The sequence below is a fragment of the Thermobia domestica genome, chromosome 1 (genome assembly GCF_964235325.1).
Source record: "Thermobia domestica chromosome 1, izTheDome1.hap1.1, whole genome shotgun sequence".
In the NCBI taxonomy this organism is placed as follows: domain Eukaryota; kingdom Metazoa; phylum Arthropoda; class Insecta; order Zygentoma; family Lepismatidae; genus Thermobia; species Thermobia domestica.
Genome location: NC_137454.1, coordinates 108,671,723 through 108,695,115, shown reverse-complemented (window position 1 = coordinate 108,695,115; position 23,393 = coordinate 108,671,723). Strand labels below are relative to the sequence as shown.

Below are 23,393 nucleotides of genomic sequence, written 5' to 3'. Positions count from 1 at the left end.
TATATGATAGAACAAGCGAGTAGCGTTCTACAATATGAAACTACAGTAAACTTCCAAACTATACAAATTCAATAGTAAAACTGGAAATAGTAGAAACCGGAAGTAGTTAATTTCTACCACTTATGGTTTAAATATTAGGTTGTCGAAGGAGATGGGACCTATTATTGGAACGACGAATCGTAACCCGAAAACCGTTTGTCAATAGCTCCTACCGTTTTTGAGTTATGACTAATATTGTTGAAACCAGAAGAAAAGTCAACATAGCTTCTGGTTTAACTCGAAGATTGGTGAAAAAGATGAAACCTATTCTTGGGATGCTGAATGGATTCCCGAAAACCGCTTGTCGATAGCACTTATCGTTTTAAGTCTAGGAAAATCAATATTGAAACCAGAAGTAGTAGTGAATTTATACCACTTCCGATTTTAGTGGAAATACAGGAGTACAGGTGGTTTGTCCCCTTAAGACCTTAAATCGATTTCTGAAAACTATTTATCGCTAGCTATGTTTTATATTCGTTTATGAGTTATGAATATGATTGTTGAAACCAGATATGGTCGACTTCTACCACTTCCCGTTTAAGTAAGATTATTGAAAGAGATGGAACCTGTTCTGGCAATGCAGAATTTATTCCCAAAAACCGTTTGTCGATAGCTCTTACCCTTATAAGTTTATGAAAATAAATATTGAAACTTGAAGTAGTAGTGGATCTTACCACTTCCAGTTTTAGTAGAAATGCAGAAGTTAATGTGGTTTCTTTGATATTCACCTATTTCCGAGAGCTGTTTGCCGATCGCTATTGCAGGTTCTTACTAGTGGTCTTTAATTTGAAAGCGAAAATTTCCGATTTCTACCACTTCCGGTGTAACAGATTGACTGCCAACGTGATTTGAGGGTACCAGTTAAGTAGGAGGTTGTTGAAGAAGATGCAACCTATTATTGGCATGCTGGATCGATTCCCGCTTGTCAATAGCTCTTACCGATTTTGATGGGGTACCTGTTGACAGATAGACACACAGACGGATACAGCCGTCCTTTCCCTTTCATATGCATAGCGTAGTTTGGAAGTCTAAAAGTACGTATGTAGCCAAAAGCAGGAAATATCTCTTTATTTGGTAAATAAATATAAAGTTATTTATTCCGGCTTGCAGCTTTGTACTTTTCTTATATATGCTTTTTTCTTACTTAGAAGAAGAAATAAAGCTTTTTCTTAGTTACAATTTCAGAATGAATGGATATATGAATACTTATTAGTTTCTCTTCTGAACGAATATATATATATATATATATATATATATATATATATATATATATATATATATATATATATAATTATTTCCTGAGAACTTCTAGTATTTTTAATGGGTTACTTTCTTTAAACTTTGAAATTTTCGGTAGCCAAAAACTTGCAGTAGATATTTATTATATATTTCGTAATTATTATTTCTATAAAGTGAAAATATTTAAATACAGAAAAGTCATAAAGCTATGAGAAACATCTTGTCTTCGCGCATGAAAAGCGTATAAAACTGATGGAATATTGATATGACGATTTTCTGTGAACGACGATTAATTCTAAGAGAAAAAACTACATTACATTTTCTAACCTTTTTTCCAGAAATGAAGAATTGCAAGATAAAAAATTTTATGAACCCTTTCCCTCACCCTCACCTCCCTCACACTCACCCTCAACTGACACCCTCACCCTCCCTCACACTTACCCTCCATTGATGCCCTCACACTCACCCTCAATTACTTTATCGCCCTCACCCTCCAACGCCCTCGCCCTCAACTACTAAAATGAGGTGAGGTGAGGGTGAGGGCGGCCCTCATGAGGGCAAAATGAGGAAGGATGACCATCTCTGCAATAAACAATATAATTTTATTTCCTCATAGAACAATGTAACCATATGGTTACCCGAAGTTTAACAACCTTAAACGTACTAATAAATTGAAATAATTGATAAAATAAATTTAAAATCTGTCAGTTAGGTTTTATAACCAACTAGAAGTCAACAAAACAAAATTACTGCTACTTACCTAACAAACATGAATATTTACTCTTCACCCTCTGTGAATTCTGGCTTCTACTAACAAACGCAAAACATCTTTGCCGCGTAAAGTTACTCGTACTCACTACAAGGTGTCAGCACGATTTAGCGTACCAAGCGGAAATGCAGCCATATGATAACAATGACCAAGAACGGAATATTGAGTTGAGTTGATTTTATTTTAGCGTCCCTTTCAGCAGCGAGGCTATATGAGACGTGGACCTACTGATTAACGTGGAATCCGAACCACATGAGCTCTCGCCGGGAATCGAACCCGGGTCTCCCACGCCAAGAGGAACAGAATATTGAATTAGCGTTCACGCTAGAAAAGTTCGATTATTTTGTAACCATATGGTAACGTAAAACAGTAAAGGGCTAGGGTTTGTAAGTTGCAGCGGGTTAGAACTACCATTATTTGGCAGCTAACAGCTGAATTTAACAGGTGTACAAAAGGCGTTAGAATTGTTATAATTAAACGTAAGATATTCTACACTACTTTCGTGTTTTACATATTAGCATATTTTACAATTTTATTTCGATAAAGGTTTTAGTTCTCTCCAAGTATATATTTTTTAACAAAACGCTTTATTACCAGCAACATCCAAAGACTGTTCAGTCGCTTTTTTTCTTGAATTCCGATGTGTGAAATATGTTCCTCGCTGAAGGCGACTAATCACATCAGAAATGGAAATGTAGTGGAGTCAAGCAAGATCAGCATACAATTAGCCATGAATCATTTGAATAAACCTGGCTACAAATAGAGCTTCGATGTTTGGGTGGTAATAATAAAAACATTTACTTGATTGAAATTCTATCTAGGAATCTGTATTGGAACGTAACGAACTCGTGCCCTTTCTGAAGCGGTTTTTCAGGAGTGAGGAAGCGATATGATAACACACAGAGACCCAGGAATGTAATTATGCTGTGAGTTTGGTAGGACTGGAAGGGCATTATGTATCATGAGCTGCTCCCAACGGGCAGTACGATAGACTTGGACCTGCCCACAATCAGCACGAACGCATCTACTATAGACATTCCAAAGAAACGGAAGGACATTTGTCGACTTCAGGGGTTTCGTATACCACAGTGACTACTCTAGATCGCATACATTTAATGACTCATCGAAAATTTAGAGACCCTAACTGAGGAATCTAAATGCATTAACCTGCACACATCACTCTCATACTCTTCTTCCTTTCCATCCACCCAAAACTTCCTGACTTTAAAAAGATGCATGGAATACTGTTTCACAATCTTTGACCACAAAAATTGCAGCTTATCGAATAAAATAATATCTATGTATTTGCGCATTGCTATTTTTTTTAAAAAAATAACAATAAATTCCTTCTCAATATTGACATTTAAATGTTCAATACTTCTAAATAACTTGAAACGTTCACTTTAATCTTTTCAATTTAATCAAATCGTCTTCATTTTAGGACAAGGTAACTAGACGTCACGTTTTAGCCGAGACAGTCCCTTATTTTCAACCGCTGTCCCGTTTTTTTTTTTAAATTCACAAACGGGATGCCTAAATGTCCCGTTTTTAAGCAAACATGACCCAGGTGTCCCGTAATTATTATTCAAAATATAAATGGTCAATGCTACTAATTCTACACTCTTCCGTACCAACACTCATTAGGAGGGGGCGATCGTCCCCCCCAGAAGAGGAAACTTTTGAAATTTATATATATAAATAAAACTCATCCCAAAATTTGGAGCCCTTAAAAGTAGCAGTATGGTAACCCACCGCCCCCAGAAGTCGGACCCCCTCCCCTGCATTGGGAAGGCTCAGCTGTGCCTAGAACTTCTGAATATTGAAATGAGAATTGAGTATTCTGTGGTTCAAGTGGGTATTGAGTGGGAATTCTCAGTGTTGAAATAGTTAAAAGTATTGTTGGGTAGTACTTAAGTTAGAAACGCCGTGTTATTATTCTTACTTGTGTATTTTGTAATTTTAAAACACTGCTGAGTCCCAAAATGCAATGTGGAAGTCACCTCCCCCTCCCCCCCCCCTTTGCCGATTCGTATGCGTCCCGTTTTTTTAAAGTAAAAGTTCTGGTCATCTTGTTTTAGGATCGATTTCAATTTAGGAAACCAGTAGAAGATGTTAGAAGCTATATCAAGTTAATATTGGGATGAACAAGCAAAAGAATTTAAAATTTGCCCAAAATATTCCGTGCTGGAATATGGTCCGATGCATTGTTGATGTAGAAGTTTGAATTGTTGTCTGGCCAGAGTGCAGATCTATTATTCCGTTGATTCTAACGTAAACTCGAACGGAAACTTTTGAACTAATATTGAGTAATTATCTAACCCTGAGGAAAATTCATGATTCACGCCAGTAGAATTTAAAAAAAAAACACATCAATATTCTTATTTATTTTGTCTCGTCAGTAAACGGTTTCAATAATGATCGATTAGGAGAATATATATTGTATTTGTTATTCAAACTAATAAGAAAATCAAATATATAGAGCAACTAGTTAACTTTGTTTCATTAGCTGAACGTCCATAATTACATCATCTTTTAACTTAATTGTAAGTTTCAGTTTAATGTAGCCTTTGTTTCCCTGGTCTGTATATACGTGGAATTATAATCACTAATATCCCGCTGGGATTGAATCTGAGTCTGCCTTTGTAGAGGCACAAATGTTAACAACAAAGCTGCGAAAAAGCTATCGAATAATTTTCCCGTAATTTTCCTGAAAGGAAATATACTAATAGCCTCATATATTAAGAAATATATTTTACAGCTGATTATAATAATGAAAAAGTATTTATCCAACTTATATTTGAAAGGAAGAGCTAACAGGACAAATATTTATGAATGTTACAGGAGCACGAGAGCATAAACATCAGCGAAGAATTATGTCAAAAGCTAGTATGTGTATATAGCCTACTAGGTCGTTACCACTTTCATTATTGCTATTTCTGGACAATGAATTCAACTTTAACCAACGAAGTTCAATTCCTTTACTTCGCACATATTTTAGTATTAACAATCACACATTTTATGTATATTGCTCGAAACAATATACATTATGATAGATTGTTGGTGAGAAGCCTGTCATATGTGAGTTATTTCAGAGGAAAAAGTAAATAAAATTAATCATTAAGTTGTTCAGAAGAAACAATTATTTGGATATTACGGAAACTTCCCTTGCAATGAAGAAATATAATTATGTGTGTTCTCTAATAAATGTATGTTTAATATAATCTTGCTTTTCAGTGACAATCACGATGTTAGGCCCGGAGAATTCACTATGCTGACATTCCATTTCAAAGTCTCAAGGTCTCGTAGGCGAATGAGAGTTTTCCGAGGAATAATAGAAATTGCAGGTACGTTCAACACTATTTGTTAAGAGTTTCTATAAAAGTTAATAGTACTCATAACTATAGAATGAACACATGTGACATAGTTTTATATAGGACGAAAGAGAATGTCTTGTGTAAGATATCAATACTTTCAGTTGATAACCTAAAATCAGTAATATTTAGAAAACAACATGTAAAAATAATGAAATGCCTAGTTTTACATACCAGATTATGCATCGAGTATGATTGAAACAATGATTATGATAATTAATGAAAAGTGAAATGAAGAAATGGGAGATCTCCAAGAAAACTATTCACATGGATTTTGAAAAGCACAAAGTGTACTTGGTGTGAGTGTTTATCGAACTAGGAACACCACACACCAGAGATCGACTCTCTATCACTGACCCACTGTGCTCTATTTTTCTACCCTTTGCCTCATATTTGAATACAAGTAAAGTTGGTTTAGATTATTTCACTGTTGTAGCCAAGTATCATACATAAAACACTTAATTTTAGAGTTTTGTTTAAATGATTGATTAGTCGTTATACTAAATAAAAAGACTAAGGATGTGTCAGAAGTTATTATTATTGTCATTGGAATTCATAGTTAATCTGCAGGATTGGCATCGAGTTAGGGTTTTACATAATAAGAGCAACACTTTTTAATTTAATGCAGAATCGGAAAGAAACGGGGCCAGTGTGTTACCAAAATTTATAATTACTTAAGTATGATTTGTAGAAATAAGAAACAATGGCGTTTGCACTTATCATGCACAACCGAAATGAAACATCATAAGGGGTAAGTTCTCATCACCTCTTGTAACACAAGGGGCCTTATATCTTGTTACTAAAAACCAAATATTCCTATGCATTACTGTGGGCAATATTCTGCATTCCATGTTCTGCGTCTTACATATAGAAATCGTCTGAGACCGAAGTCTCGCACACTACTCGAACAACTCATCTGAGCATTATAAAAGACCATTTATTCTAAGTTTACATATATATATATATATATATATATATATATATATATATATATATATATATATATATCGAAGCACGTGTTTAACTATTTTATATCCAATGCTGAATTCCAATTGTGAAACGTCAGGGATTTCCGAGATATATATCCTCAATATAATACAGTAGTACATAAGAATTTGAATTAGAATTTTGTTCTGGTTCAAGGACAAGTTTAGCCTTTAAATAAAAAATTTGGATTAATCAACACATTTCAATCATCAATTATTGATAGTACGAAGTTGAATTTTGTAAATGATTTCATCAGAAACCACACTGGGGCTTATGGTAAAATATTAAACAATAATAATGTTAATAATAGAATAAAGATGTAAATTATTCTAATTAAAAATATAAAAATAGCAGCAAAATCACATGAGATGCCTTCACTACAACCTCCAGCAACAACGAATGACAAAGCTAATTAGTAGCACGAGCGTTATGGAACGTATGAAGTAACATACTACGAGTTTAGGTACCGAATCAATGATAGACTATCGAGCTCCAAGTTGCTTGACCTCATTGAAATTTCTATTGGTTCAATTTCTGGGACGTTGCAAATTACAACTGTGCTGTAATTACAACTTTATTTAACTCTTTAATGTCGTTCCGTTTTAAGTTAAATATCAATAAATGCTGAAGCACGTACTTAAATTGTTTTAAATTAAAATTATAAATTCAAAATGTCGTTGCTGAAATTATGACATTCCCAGATATGGACGTCGTAGTGTTATATATGTAACCTCATACTATTTTCTTTATTCTTGTCTCTGTTCTTCTCTTGTAGATCAAATATAAAATGAAGGTACTGGAACACGTTTTTAATTGCTTCAAATGAATAGTGAAAATATCATAATCCATATCTTACCATTAAATGATTCCAGCATACCAATATCTTATTATGATAATGATAAACCCTAACTACTACTTTCCACATCGAGTTCTAAAATATCCTTGACAGGGCACCAAATGTTCTGTCAAAAGTTTAGGTTTCTATCTTAAGTAGATTGATTTAGGCGTTGATAAGTCAGTGAGTACTAGTGACTTTATTATGTTACTCTTCGTAGATTTTCTACTGTCAATTGCTTCAATACATACATCACTGGCCTGATGGTATGAATTGACGATCATCAATTTCCCAAATAAAGTAACCGGCTTTCAGTAGGTCGCACTTACGGTATCCTTGTTACTTAATCGCGTGTTTATACCATATCGCTTGATACCGACGACGTGCAATGGTGATACCTATTTGCTCTTCGCTTTATGATCATGTCACTAACTCGGATCTGTGTTAACTAAATATCATAAAATACTTTGATACTATAAAATATAAATAATATGTATAAAGTAATATGGTATAATATATCAAAAGTTACTAAATCGTTTTATGTCAAATCTTAAATGTCTGAAACATCTAGGTTAACAAATGTTATGCTAAGTTCAACGACATGAAGTAAAATGTGTAACGATGATTCGACCATTATAAGTGCTGCGTTTTGTTGTAGTCATTGTTAACAGATAGGTAAAGTTCATAAACATTCAACAATGTTCAAAATGTAAGAATCAATTTATTTTTCGTATCATTATTCGTCTTTAACACTAAAGAAATAATTTGAGCGGTTAGACAGATTAATTACAAAATAAAGAAAGTTTATTAAAGCTAATTTGCAATTTTCATTATAGGCTTTTTTGATAGTGAAAATTTTGAACATTACGCCAAAACACTTACGATGTGTTAAATTCCACATTGATCGCATTGATGTTATCTTATTTAGATAGTGTATCTGTCAAAACCGTGCACGCCGTAAGCCTAGCTCTAAGAGAAATAATTAACACTTCTGATCAGAGTATGTACACTTATAAATAAAACTACTTGTAAAACTAAAATACACTGTAACAGATTCGATAACTTAACATCATCTTCTTTAGACCGATGATAACGTTAATTTGTCGAAATCGTTATACTGTACTTTAGTTTTAATTTAAAAAAAGTGTATGTACTCTGGTCAGAAGTGTTAATTATATCCTTCAGTGAGTTCCAGAATCGTGGCTGATAGAAGCCTAGCTCCATTGCATTCCTTTTAGGTTGTAATATTATATCACTACTTGAAAGACAGTTTGCTCTAAATTGTGGAAGAATAAAAAATGAAAGAGAAATTGCATTGTTGACTAGCATCATCATTTATCATTATGTCTTCTTTATGTGACTACTGTATTATATTTGGTTTTAGAGCAGGCTAAACGGCTAGTGTACGCGCTTTTGGCGTAGAAGATCCATTTTCGCTTCCCAGTGAGAGCTCATGTGGTTCGGATTTCATGGTAATCAGTACGTTGCGTCTCATATAGCCTCGTTGCTGGAAGGGATGTTATACCCAAAATCAACTCAACTATATATGGTTTTAATTTCATTAATACATTATTTGTACATTAATATTTCCCAATTATGGGGAATATAATCGTAATTTGATTAACAAATAGTATCTATTAATTACTTGTTTATTTTCAGTCTCCATTGGTGGTGTGTTTGGACTCTTTGTGGGAGCTAGTGCTATGAGTGTTGTGGAGTTATTCTACTATTTTATCATTAGACCAATATTTATTTTCTTTAATCGTATAAAGTCAGAATAACAAAGACTGACTTCAAATGTACTTTGTAAACACACTATAGGAATCTTCATATTACATGGTACTTAGATTCGTTGAAATGTAATTGAAATCTTAAAACTAAAGATAGTGTCTGATGAAGTCCAAAGTGTAAGTAGGCGAAAGTGTCACATGTATGTATTTTTTCTTGTTTTTAATATAAATGTATTGGTTTGATCAGCAAATAGTTTGCTTGTGCTTAAAGGTATGTATCTTTACGTTTAGGACGTTGACTGTCAAGTGGAATTCAAAGTAAAGATGAGTATGTGAACAGAAATAGTGAATGTAAACATATTGTGTTGATAGAATATAAATAATATATATCCAAGAATCATTAATACAATAGTATGAAGTTTGTATGGAAATACGGACGGTAGGTCACATCATTAATCAACTTTGGACATTACATACAATCCTGCAAGACGTTAGATATACAAGAATATAATTTATAGAAAAGAATTAAAGCCGCGGATTGTGAATTAAGTCGGATTGGTAAAAGATAAAATTTTATAACTTCAAACAAGCAAGTAAAGTTATCTAATGCTCTAATTGTTGTATACAATAATTAGAACATTAATATTTTTCTTGACTTCGCTTTAACTACCTTTAATATTAATTATGTGGCAGCTATTAGTACTCGCTTCTTTACAGCAATACTTCAAGAAAGTAAGAGTATTTCCTCTATAAGTCCTAACCTAAAAGATGTAGTTATTTTGCAAAATTCCATTAGTAACATTAATAGCTGAGTTTGGACACAATGCATTTCTTACGTATCTTAATAGGAGCATTAACACAATTTCCAATTTTTATCGGAAAAGTTCCAACTATTCGCCAATGTAAATGGAGTTATTATTAGGCTAAAAATTACCTTGTCACAAGATAAAACAAATTTGCTACAAATTGAAGGATAACTTCTAAACCTCTTGAGGGAAGAATATATAAGATGTATATATCCAGGTATACAATTGACTATGGTAAAGAAAGTAACTTCTAAATAATGTAGTGATATAAAGTGTGTTCCTAATAGGTAAATAATTTACAACATTTTTCATCCTTTAATGTCTGATATCACAAGCTAATTATATTCTATAATAATCCAAAAACGAACATTAGAAATTGAACTAGAAACTCTAAATTTCACAATTGCGATTGGAGTTTTCTTAATAACACTAAAGAAAGTAAATTGAGTCATGCAGTGTCTTAGTTCCGGCAATTAGTTTGATTATGCGAATAATCAGTTTAAATACTGTATCCAGTAATAGGGGCCTTTGATTTAACTACATTGTTGAGCAATGAGATACATTTGATGTTAATTAGAAAACAATTTTACAGGTTTTGTTCTCGGAATTTGGCACCCTAAAAATATTCAAGATGCTGTTTTCATTCATGGTTTATATTTGCAAATTTAGGGAAATGATTTTGTTTCTAATCGGCATTATCAACGTAATGCTTATATATTTTGTTGAAAAGCATGTGCTTTCCTTTATTATAAACTATTTATTTGTTAAATTTAATTAATGTCTAAGCAAACTAAATGTTGTCAAAGATTTAAATCAGCAACTTATATTCAAAAGTAACGTATAATATCTTATAATATTGTTTGGGTTACTTTTTAATCTATACAGAAACGAAGTAGGTACATTTCATTCCTTGATATTATTACAAATAATAAAGTAATTTAGCTAAACATCTAAATACGTATTAGTGATCATAGCATTAGATGGAAAAGAATGCAAATTGGTTATTTCTTTTATCGAATAAACCACGTTACTGAATTGATTCCTGTTTTTATGGCATTTTACGTCAAACATTGATAAACAATGGTATTGCTGCAGCATTACTTTATTTCTTTCGAATGTGAAAACTTATAAAAGTGGAGTTTCACATCATAATATGAAACATTCATTATCCCTATGTTGAAGATTGCGCAAACTACTGCCAGTACATTTAAGGCGTAGTACGAATGAAAGAAACAAATATTACGATGATCGTTTTACTGCGTACAGCTTTATGAAGCAGTTTAGATGACAACGTTTTTCAATTTTATCATATTTTCATTTCAATAATTTTCTTTCATTTATTTGCAACATCAGAACCGAAAACGTTGAAAAATATTATCTATTAGTATTGTATTATATATAAACTCAACGACCATATTTCATAAAATTTAAAGCTTTCTTGCAAGTGAAGCGGAAGATGCAGGTTTGATTTACAATATAGCCTGATGGCTCCAAATAATATTAACATTCGCTCACACAGTTTCGTTCTTCGGATAAAAAACTATATTCTAAACCATTCTCTGATCAAAGTGCCTGTATGCATTAGGATATGTCGGTTATATAAGTATTTCTTATTTGAGTGATCAAAGATATACATTGAATGAGGAAGCAAACTTTCTTTCCTCCAGTACTCAATCTTAGCTACGTAAGTCTTAGCAGTGATAATGTTATATATTGTTTGCAAGTTGGTTGCTTAAAATATTTGTATTGAAATAATTGTGATAATATACCTTCTTAAATATTAGGTATTAACTACTGTGATCAAAAGTGTTGGTAATATTGATCAAGTAAGAATTGCGTTAGTAAATGTTGATGCGAACAATATAGTCTCTAGTTACTTTGATTAACAGCTAGTTCAGCACAGCCCTGTTCAAAGAAAATATTTATATTTATAAGAGGCATTTGTAGGGTTGTGAACATAATTGTTTAGTATTTTTACTTGAAATACAACTGTCAATGATTCAATGAGATTCATACAGATAAAGACATTTGTATATAGAAATGAAACGCTTTCGAGTATATTAACTAGCGATAAAGTGTTATGATTAAAACAGCGCAAAATAATCAATTACTGAACCGTTGCACTTAAAAATTGATAGCATAAAACAATTAAGAAAAACAAAATTAACGTATTGTAATCGAAGACAAGAACCAGAAATATTTTTTTCTTCTGTAACAAATCCAAACCAATTTTAATATCGATAATATGTGCTCCCTTCAAAAGTAGTGTAAAATCTAATTCAACTCTTGCTATATTTGACAATCAGAGGGAGTTAAAAGTAATTTAGTAAATATAAAAATACGTGAAATACATTGTAATTGTTCTAAATTAATACATTGTAGTGTATATTTGAATAAATTTATAAATACTAAATTTCTTAAACAGCACTGCATACACGTACCTGGCAATTAGATCACAGGTTTTATCTTGAATGATTCTAAAGATTATTTGATAGACGTTATGATTTTGCGATCATATGAAATTGAATTCTGAATTTGAAGAATAATTATTGTGGTAATGCTTATGGAGAAAATTTTAATTGATTCGGTGTAAATAAATTAATTGTCAGAGATGACTGTTTTTCGTATTAGATGTTATGAAATAAGCTCAGAAATTAACACTTATTTGCTTTCATTTCTAAGTATAATTTGTTTCCTTCATCTCCCAATTGCTGAATGTCATTATTATTATATTCGAAAACTACATTTGATTAATTTGTCGTTTACTGTACACAGATATGTTCGACTCTGAACTTAGAAACAAAGCTAAATACCAGGGAGCATACTTTACAAATAATCTAGTAATATGTTGTTTGTTTGCTTGTTTATTGTCCAGTAACACATCAACATTACAATTTGATACTGTGTATATGTATTTCTTGTAGCTTTACAGCTATTAATAAAGCATAGATTAAATTATTATTATTATTTAGTTAGTCACTTCTACGGTACAATTGACAGAGACCTCTCTCTTTTTCTCACTTTTCTTATCTCTCTCTCTCTCTTTCTCTCTCTCTCTCTCTCTCTCTCTCCTGTATTATATACAGGGTGTTTGAAAACGTTTGAGAGGTGATTCCTAAGACCAAGATAAGACAAAAAGTATTGACCACTCTGTTTGCACAAATGCTTCCTTTCGGAGTTATAGGCTGCCGATACCATGAATAAATGAACTTGGAACGCTCCAAACCTATGTTCCCTACCATACTCAGATCTAGACTTCACTTACGATCTAATATGTTTCTATTCAATATTAACCCCGAGTAGTCGCGGCGCGGTGAAAAGCACCGCAGATAAATTACTTTTAATCGTGTGTCCCCCCTGTTTGTCAGGCAGACGCTACCGTCCAGCTAATCTTTCCCCTCACCTTCCCAAACATTCCTGCTCAATCAGTCTGTTATCCATTGTTTAGTTTGAGTAGTAGTGGTTGTTTAGTAACTCTGCGGTGCTTTCCACCGTGCGCGACTAAAGGTATATTGTTTTATTTTTAGTGCTTCGCTCCGCATATGACCTTTGCTTTGGAGATGTTTTAAGGTTTAGAAACATAAATATTTTTAATGAACAGAAGAGAGGTCGACAGAGTTAACAAAATGGTAGAAAGTGTGAAAAAAGCTAGACATGAACAGCTTAAAAGAACGGAGGGAAATGTTAGGAATGATATATTCGGATAAATCAGCCAAGATGATGTCGTGGAAGCTTTGTCTGTGGAATATAATAACAAAAAAGATAATGTAGTAGTGAGTGAATACGAAAGTGGAAGTGAGGAGTTTGCGAGCGAGTTTCAAAACCTTAAGCCCTGGAATGACCAGCAAATCCCGAATGTTCTCAAAGCAGCAGAGGGCGAAATAAGCCACGACGACTTGTAAAAACATTGTAAAATTAAAGAAACAAAAAATCATTAAATGTAGTACTGTATAGGTGAAGTTTCAAAGTAACAGGACCGTAAAATAATTCAATGTAAATTTGATTTGATTTGATTTCATTTCAACTTGGCGCCCCATTCACCATGGAAGTTATATGAGACGTGGACTTACTGATTATAGTGGGATCCGAACCACATGAGCTTTCACCGGGAATCGAACCAAGTAGTCCCACGCCGAATGCGCGTATGCTAACCGCTTAGATGCGAGTGAGCTCTAATTGAATTTAAAATACACTGGGAGTTTTGTTTTATTGCTTTGTGTATATAGTACTCATTTAACTAATTTACTACTGCATTTCTAATTTTAGACGAACCAAAGAGTTGATTTCCAAATGTATTATTATAAAGAAAGAAATATTATATTTCGATACAAAAGGAAAAGAATATTATCAGAATTCGAATTTGTAATAAAACCAGTGCGTAGTTATCTACCTAAACACATATGTAATAAAGAAAAACATATTTTATTCCAAAGAATAATTAAAAAAACAGTAGAAATCTAATTGTAGGTTCCTTTAATAGTTATTACTCTAAAACTTATTATAATGATAAATATTTTATTCCTTTCTAATCAAAAACATACAAAATTTCCTTTCTAATACAAGAAAGAATGTTTAACACGATATTTTCAACACATTATGTTCATGCGGTCCTTTTGACCGCGCGTGACAACTCGCGTTACTTCGACAGCACGACTTCTCGAGGGTTTCACAATTCCAAGGTACTCACACGACAATTTTTATAGAGGGGTTTGTTTACGTGCATATAACTTGAAGTATTCACCAACTACCTCCATAAAAGTTGTTACGGAATTACCGCAGGATTCTGAAATATGAATATTTGGATAGGGTACATACTAATTCCTATATAGTATACTAGGGTACATACTAGTTTGGATAGGGTACATATATTTATGGTCTTAATGAACTATGTCCACCAACTGTAAGAAAAGATTTCTCACAACACAATAAAAGAAAGAGTTCACACAGACCTGTGAGGTACAATGCATAGTTTCAGACCTAGGGCTGTCCAAAACAGTGAAAAAGCTTAATTTCAACACACGCTATTTCGAATTAACGAAATCGTGAAGTGGTGGTCTATACCACCGTAAAGAAATGTCATATATACTCAATGCAAACAAATGCACATTTAATCAATGTGCAATGGCTATATAAGAGATTCTCTTCCAATTGTAATTCCCAGATCTGCCCTGAAGAGACTTCTCAGATATGCTATGATTTCAAGTGTGGCTCAAAGCAGACAAAAAGCAAACTTTGGCATCTGTCAACACAGGATACTTCGGTGGGAAGGCGCAAGTGTTAGGGATGGCCAGCTCAACGTTTCCTCGTGTTCGGAATAACGCATGCTGCGATGTATTTTGTCACGGTGTATTTCATGTATAAGCATGAAACGAGACATAGCAGCTTTCGTTATTCTGAACATGAAGGGACGTAGTGTTGGCTGTCTCTAGCACTTCCGACTTCTCGCCAAATCATCCAGTGTTAATTGCTCCCTTCTCCCTACTTCTATCATATTTTGATATCAATTAAACCCTGTATGATATAACTTGTACACCAATTGCACATTAATGACATATTCATTTTTGGATTGCGTGTGAAAGACTTCCTGTAACATAATATACCTAGGTAGACTGTCACACCAAGTTTTATCAAAATCAAGCTAGCACGTGTTGGAATGAAGCTTTCCCGCGATTTTGGACAACCTAGTTCTGAAACAACATGGATATATATAGATAAACGTAGGTATATATCAATAACAACTTGAATATAAGAATTTGGCAAGCTATATATTTAGCCTGAGATTTCTGCATTTAATAGGCCTACAATGTAGGACCTCTAATATTCGTAGCAGATATCTAATCTTATGTGAATTTCGAGATTTGACCAACATAGTTAAATATTTGCAATCTCTATTCTCTTTCCCACTCGTCCTTTTCCTTACCCTCTAGGAAAAATATCATGAAATCCTTAAACGCTTCTTTAATTATTTTAAGTTAAAGAATTAAATACCAAATTTCATGTCTGTAATCTTAACGAGTTTCAATCTTATTCTTGTTATATGTACACCGTAATATAACAATAAAATCCTACCTTTGTTTTCCCTTCTAGGCCAAATATAAGAAAACATGCGTTTCTTTATTCTAAACGAGAACTCCATCTACGAAGATTCATGTCACTAACTTCAGAAATTGTAAGTCAATTTTAAAATAACAATTGACATACTCCTCTACGCTGCTGAAAACAAAAACATTTGGGTAATTTTTTAGACCTTGAATGAATTTACGAAAGGCTACCAACTCCACGCTTATATATTAAAGAAGGCCAGTGGAACAATTCTGATAAAACAATAACATTGTTAATATATGTAAATATCCCTTTGAAGATTTCCTTAACAGGCAGCCACAAAATAATGTTCGTAATGAAAGGGAATGCACACATTAAAACCGTATATTTCGGAGCCAAACCGAGTAGATATAGAACTCAGTATTAAAAAATCAGGAAATACAAATCTCCTGACTGTGGACGAACTTCCAGCAGAATTAATTTTAGATGAAGGGGACAATTGTGGAACAAGGTACACAAACTTTTTTTTTGTCTGGAACAAGGAGAAATTGCTACGAGAGTGGAAAGAATCAATCATTATTCCAATTCACAAGATAAGTGACATAACTGATTATAATAATTATTAAGGCATCTCGCTTTTATCAACAATTGATAACATCTTCTTAAACATTCTCTTAGCAAGATTTAATCAATACACAGATGAAATTATTTCAGATTATCAGTGCGGATTTAGGCGAAAACGATCAACTACGGATCAGATATTCACAATTCAACAAACACTATAAAGGACTACAACTCTCTTATGGGGGAAATATTGTATGACATTCATACAGAATTTCGAATACCGAAAAGCTACTTAGATTAAGATGTGTTTAATTAAATCACAAACTAAAGTACATATAGGAAATTATTAAGTTGTCTACGAGTTTTCACGTTGAGAATGGATTGAATCAGGGAGATGCACTGTCGCCATTATCATTCAACTTTGTTCTGGACTATGCTAATAAATACATCAAAGAAAACGGAATGGTATTCACCCGGTACTTTTGGTATGCTGATGATGTAAATCTTATAGAATGATAAGAAAGCAATGGAAAGAAATCAAGACTTTCTATTAAATGCTTGCAGGGATATTTGTTTAGAGGTAAAAACAGAGAAAATATATACATAGAAATTCACCCTTACTGTAATACTGCGAATTATGAACATGCCAAGATTTCAAATAATACTTTTCAAAAAGTAAATACTATTAAATGTCTAGAATCAATGTTAAAAGACCAAAACCATATGTACGAATAATCTAAATATCAACTAAGTAATAAATTCGTATTATTGAGTTTGAATTCCGTCAAAGAATTTGAAGCTTAAAATATATAAAACGTTACTCATACCAGTTAGGCTATATCGTTGCGAAACAAGGTCGCTTACTATGAGAGAAAAATGTAAACTGAAAGCATTTGAGAGCAAAATTTTGAAACGAATATTCGGACCCAAGAGAAACGGAAATGGGCAATGACGGAAACTTTGTAACGTAGAACTGCATAATTTATACCGTATACCAAATATTGTTAAAGTAATCTAGTCTGGGCTCCTGTGAGTAAGTCATAGAGCTTGAATGGAAGAAAGTAGTAACGCTTTTAAAGATTTTTACTGGAATTACAATCAAAACCGTCCGTTAGTAAGACATACACTAAGATGAGAATATAGTATTAAGAGGGATCTCGCAGAAATAGGAATACGAAACAGAAACAGGATCCACTTGGCTAAGGACAGAAGTCGATGGAGAGCATTCGAGAACATAACATTGAGCTTCCGGGATCCAAAGGCTGTAAAGATAGTTAGTTATAAAACACGGGCTTTTTTATGGTCTTATACTTTTCTCAATTGATTTATACCATTTACATGGGTTAATTAACAATGACGATATCCTGGTATACACCCATTAGATCAAATGTACATGGTTATTTGAGCTCGTAAAAATGTAGAGGGTAACTAGCGCTTCATATATGTTGTAGTAATTTGTCCCAATATAATTTATGCATAAAATGTGTAAAAAATATAAAGTGTAAACTTATGTAAGCGAGATAAGATAATGTCGAGAAGAAAATTATCTGATGTCAGTATTAAGAAAAAGAAATGTCTGATGATGAGATAGGGAATAAAGATTAAAACCTTAAAAAGGATCATTTAAAACATAAAAGAAGACTTATTATTATTATTTGTCCAAAAGCTATTGTTTTATGGTTACGATAATGTAGCAATGAGAGTTAACAGTGAACTTTCTTAGGTGATTATTAACTCAATAAAAGTATTTTAACCACATTAACAATTATATTTCATTGTATAAGGTTTTAGTGAGACCAAAATCATAGTACGCGTTTCCAGAATGGAACTCTATAGCTGAAACTAGACCAAATACAAGAGAAGTTTATCATATATTTATGTTTTAAAATCAGATATATTACCGCATAACGTTTGAAAAATGAGAAATATGTTTAAATCTTAACACATTGGTAATAAAGGCGGGTATCAAATAATCAGACTCTAAGACGAAAATTTTTAAATAATAAATTGTTCAACACTTACTTCGCTCTAAACATTTTGTTGAAACTTTGTAATGTGAAGAAAGTAAAGATGTACTACACGTTAAAAGGTATAAAGACACCATTATGAGAAAACCCCAGGAAAATTATCAAAAAATCACTGTAATTACTGTAATTTTATTCTCAGGTATTTAATTATACCAATGATATATGGCATATCAATCTGTAAATAGAAGATTAATTCAAAGTTGCAGTAACTAAGCGAAGATTACATTTACTCATTTATTTATTTTCAGACACTTACGTTTCTCAATGCATTTATGTCTGAATTAGATAAAGTGTTGTATTCCGCTGATCTTATTCCTAAAACTAAAAGTATATCATTACTATTTTTATTATTATTGTTATTAAATTACTATTATTTCATTTTATAACTTGTATATAAATATGTTTTTCTCAGTTTTTCCTTCTTTCCTCGATTTACAACCTTTTGTTTCTTCTTTCTTCTCCTTCGAAAATCATTCCAAATCCAGCACATCGTTGATTTCTCACCTCAGCTGTTTGTCTACAAGGTTAGCGTGCTAACATGTGCATAAATCTATATCCATGCGTGCGTGTTCAAGTGTTCTGTGAAAATTGGCACCCACGGCCATATATATATATGAGTGTGTGTAAGTGTTTTGGTTTTGTAAGTTCAAAAGCCTTGAACCTGACAAGGTAAAGAAACATCATGACACACTGACACACTAAAATAATCAATAATCTTAATTCACTAGTCATGTTAAGTGATAGAATATTCAATATATCCTACGAAAGACATTATGAAAGTGTTTATAACGGCTCTTTCTACCAGTTTAACGAACTTAGTCTCAACAAATGCACAACGATAACTTCTGCGTCACAAGGTGGAAATTAGTAGTACAAGGATGACTTGACAACGCTCTTGCGCTTCTGAGTCCGTGGTCTAGGAGCCATGGTTTAGCAGTGTATAGGATTATCTCCTCTAAATTTTCGGAAAAGTATCTTGGGCCACCACGTAAATAGTGAGAGAAGTGCGTAGGACAATATCCTTGACATTTTGGAAATAACCAAATTTTAATTTGGTATGATAGTATGTACCTCTGTACCTCTGTAATTTTTGGTGGCCCATCTCTTTTCCTTCCGTGAGGAAAAATTGCCAAAATGGTAAATTTCGGAGTTTTTTGGTATTTCATTTCATTTCATTTATTTGCCTGCTTCATTAGCTTACAAAGCATGAGAAATTCTCATGTAAGCATTACAGTTGTGAGAAAGAAAAAAAATACAATATTGTCAAGTACCAGAAGTACATCATGCAATCTTTCTAAAAATACAAAACCACATAATAGGATATATTAAGTATAAAAACATGACAATTTACCTCTAATTAGGTAACTGTTTGTACCACACCAGGCATGTACTCACGGGTGAGTATCTGTTTCCAACTCTTCAGTTAATGAGTCATTTAAATATTCTTTAATTGTTTAATAGCACTTTTCAGTGAGTAGATTATATAAAGTCTTACCAAGAATTTAAACATTGGTCATATTTTTCAAGTACAGAGGAAGTTTATTATACAATCTGACACAATTCATGTACACGGTTTTGCTTATATTAGCATATTTTTGATGCATCACAAATATGTCACTACCTTGTCTTGTATTATGGCTATGAACATTTTTATTAAAGAAAAAAAGATGCTTGTTTTTCACAGTAAAAAGAATAGATTTATAGATGTATAAGCTGAAAAGTGTTAAAATTTTTGCTTCTATGAAAACCTTTTTACATGACGATTTTGTGGGTAACCCAAAAATTATTCTAATCGCTTTCTTTTGCAATCGGAAAGTGCTTAAATTATTTTCAGCAGATCCCCAGTGTATTATGCCGAAGTTAATTAATGATTTAAACTTGGCGTAGTAAAAGCTAAGAAGTGCTTCTCTCGATACTGTACCTTGAAGTTTGTATAAGGCAAAACACACTCTACTTAGTTTCTTGTTTAAAGTGGACATATGAGCAGACCATGAAAGATCATCACTTATGATTACACCTAAAAGCTTTGTTATGCAAGAATATTGGAGTAAGTTAGAAGATATTTTTATTCTATATTTTATACTGTTTCGTGAGATCGTATTACCTTATATTGGTATATGATTGAGTACGCTGGTTGATTATTTCTCATAGCACATGAGTATGTTTTGACACTGAACCTAAATTTTGGGAGGGGTGCATAGGACTAACCCTTAAACCTGGGAATTGGTAAAAAAAATAGTAAATATTTTCCGGGGCTCTAGTATATACCATTGTAATTTTGGTGGTTCATTTTGTTCTCTTTTGCGGGTATAAAATTTGAAAAGTTCAACATTAGTATGTATATGACCTAATTTATCCTCATTGAAGGAGGTTTATCAAGATATATCGTTAAAAAATACTGTAGTAGCCCATTCTTTTTTATATGGGATGGGTTCATCTATGCACTTTTCTATATTTTAGGAGGGCCGCGGTGGCTCAGTGGCAGAGCGTTCACCTCTGGTGCTTGGTGTCCCGGGTTCGATCCCAGCACCCGCCAAGTGAACCTTGTGGTGGACAAACACCATGTGCGAGGGTTTTCTCGGGGTTCTCCCGTTTCCTCCCACTTTCTTCATTCCACCATTTCATTCACTACTCATCATCACCATCTCCTTTACCCTAACCGGCATACCCGTGGCACGTAAAACTCAAAAATATCATTTAATTTTCATTTTCTATATTTTAGGAGGGGTGAATAGGATTACAACATAAATTTATATTATTTTTTTAAAAAAATGATATTCTCTAGAAGAAATATATACCAATGTAAATTGCGTGGTCCTGCTTATTTCCTTCTCTGAGGAGAAATTTAAAAATAAATATTAGTATTTCCACGTATTTGGTTATTGACCTAATTGATATAATTTTATAGGCCTTTAACACGTTATGTAATTATGTGAAAAAAAGGGTCCATTCTCTTTTCATAGTAAATGGGGACATTAATATTCCCTTCTTAAAATTTGGAAGGTGTACATAGGACTACCCCCTAAATTCTTTATATTTCACTATACAAATCTTTAAATTTGTTATTCCTCGTCATTCCCCTTTTATGTATCAGAGGTATATTGTCCAAAGTAACTGTTTATATTTGGTGGGAATTTAATTTTTCACTAAAAAATGAATTTGCATGAGTGAATTTTCAGTGTTTTGCTTAACGTGCACTAGATGGATTGTCATATACAATTTTAGAGATAAATATGAGGTCAAATTGTTTTTTATTGAACATGAGAACTTTGAAAGCTAAAAAAGTCCATCTGGCCACTTTATATTTTAGGAATTGTCAAAACATAAAAATTCTTAATTGTTCTCTAGTACTCTGGAAATTTTGGTAGATCTGATTTGTGTCCTCCCGTTCGTATAAGTTGTTAAAATTCAAATTTGATTGTGTTGACGTAATACATCATCTTAACTTTTTAAAGAAAAGGAACAACTACAGTAGGCAAAGATTATTGGAGAATGATAGGTAATTATGAATACCAATTCATGTAAAACAACAATTTCACACTGAATTTTAGTTACAAGTCATAGTGTATGGTCATTGCCTTTAGTGAAATCTGATAGATTGTTATGAAATTTAAAAGTTATGAAAGACGCTTTTGACCTTTACTCTATTAATTAAAACTAAATTGGCAATGTGATAGTCTGCAAAGCATCTTTCTCCGTGCCTTGCTGTAGGTATTACATACTCAGGATGAAAGCTACCTTCGGGACGACGACGCATAATCTAGCATTTGAAGGCGAAACATTGAAATTTAGATATGTCTGTCCAGATTGCCCTCTTTTTCATTGTTCATTGTTCCAGTCGTTATGTTTATTCTATTTTTGCCCAAGAGTATTTTTGTAATGTTTCCTGGCTGAAAGAATAATTTCTTTATCGCAGTCATACCAATAAGTCCATAGATCTGAATATGCTGCAACACAGTTTAATTTCATGAATAATGGGAAATCTACTCAAAATAAAGTAGTCGCTAGGAAAGCAGAAACATCTTTTAAACATATTTAACTTCACTCACCTTACCATCGTAAATCTCTCTCAATGACATCATGTCACGTAACAGGAAGAAAAGGACGAAGAAGGAAAACGAAAGAAATGCTACATTTGTAAATGTGGCTGTGATAAGCGGATTTTAGTAATGTCAAGTTGGAGTAACACCCATCTATTCTATCTGAACAACAGCATAGGTGTGATACATCAACAGGTAAAAGAGAAGAGTTCAGTATTCGTACCAGGGGAAAAAAACATTATGCTGTCTGGAAGGTGACCAAACGGAACTGGAATGTCCATTCCAGAAATCTGGGAAGGGTTTCTAATCCCAGCGAAAGGGAAGAATACGATCTGGAAAATGGACTAGTCTCAAACACAAACTATGAGTTGACTAGTGCGATTCGATCGGGGATCAGATACGGAAATATCATGATGTGTTCACAGTATCTCAACGCGGAAAGCGGTGACCACCGAAAGATTATGGTAGGCAGGGAAGTAGGCGGAAACGATTAAGTTCCCTGGGTTCGCTGACTTTTCTGTACTCTACCGGTTTGTGGTCAAACCGTGAAATTCGGTAGTTACTCTTGTACTAGCGGGAGGTGACCTTATTTATAACATTGAGACGCCATGAGTGCATAGCGCCCTGCCCTCAATCAGTAGCAGGACAGCCTCAACCATTAATTTAAGCTGGTTTTCATTAAGGACTCCGGTCTAAGCCCTCAGTTAACCTATCCCACTCAGGCAACAGGCTGCATTTCGTCCTCGTGATGAGAGAAAGTTGTTGGTAGACACCATTTAATGTTTTGTGTTTATGTTTTGAAATGTGTATATCTCAATTTTTTTTCTATTTATATATCTCGTATTGTCAAACATGATTGGGAAATATTCCTTACCTAGTTATTGTTCTGCATATTATTCTGAAACTTAGCTACGTATTACTATATAACATATCATTCATCTAGA

General features: G+C 33.1%; 1 protein-coding gene across 1 annotated transcript in view; it reads left to right on the top strand.

The window, feature by feature from the left end:
- LOC145688105 (uncharacterized) overlaps positions 1-12,713 on the top strand; it is a 97,589-nt gene extending 84,876 nt beyond the window's left edge. Inside the window, exons 18-19 of the mRNA XM_081761855.1 lie at positions 5,282-5,391; positions 8,900-12,713. Of these exons, the coding sequence (XP_081617981.1) occupies positions 5,282-5,391; positions 8,900-9,021 (232 nt within the window). The 3' untranslated portion in view covers positions 9,022-12,713. The remainder of the gene's footprint in view (positions 1-5,281; positions 5,392-8,899) is intronic.
- Positions 12,714-23,393: the final 10,680 nt, after the last annotated feature.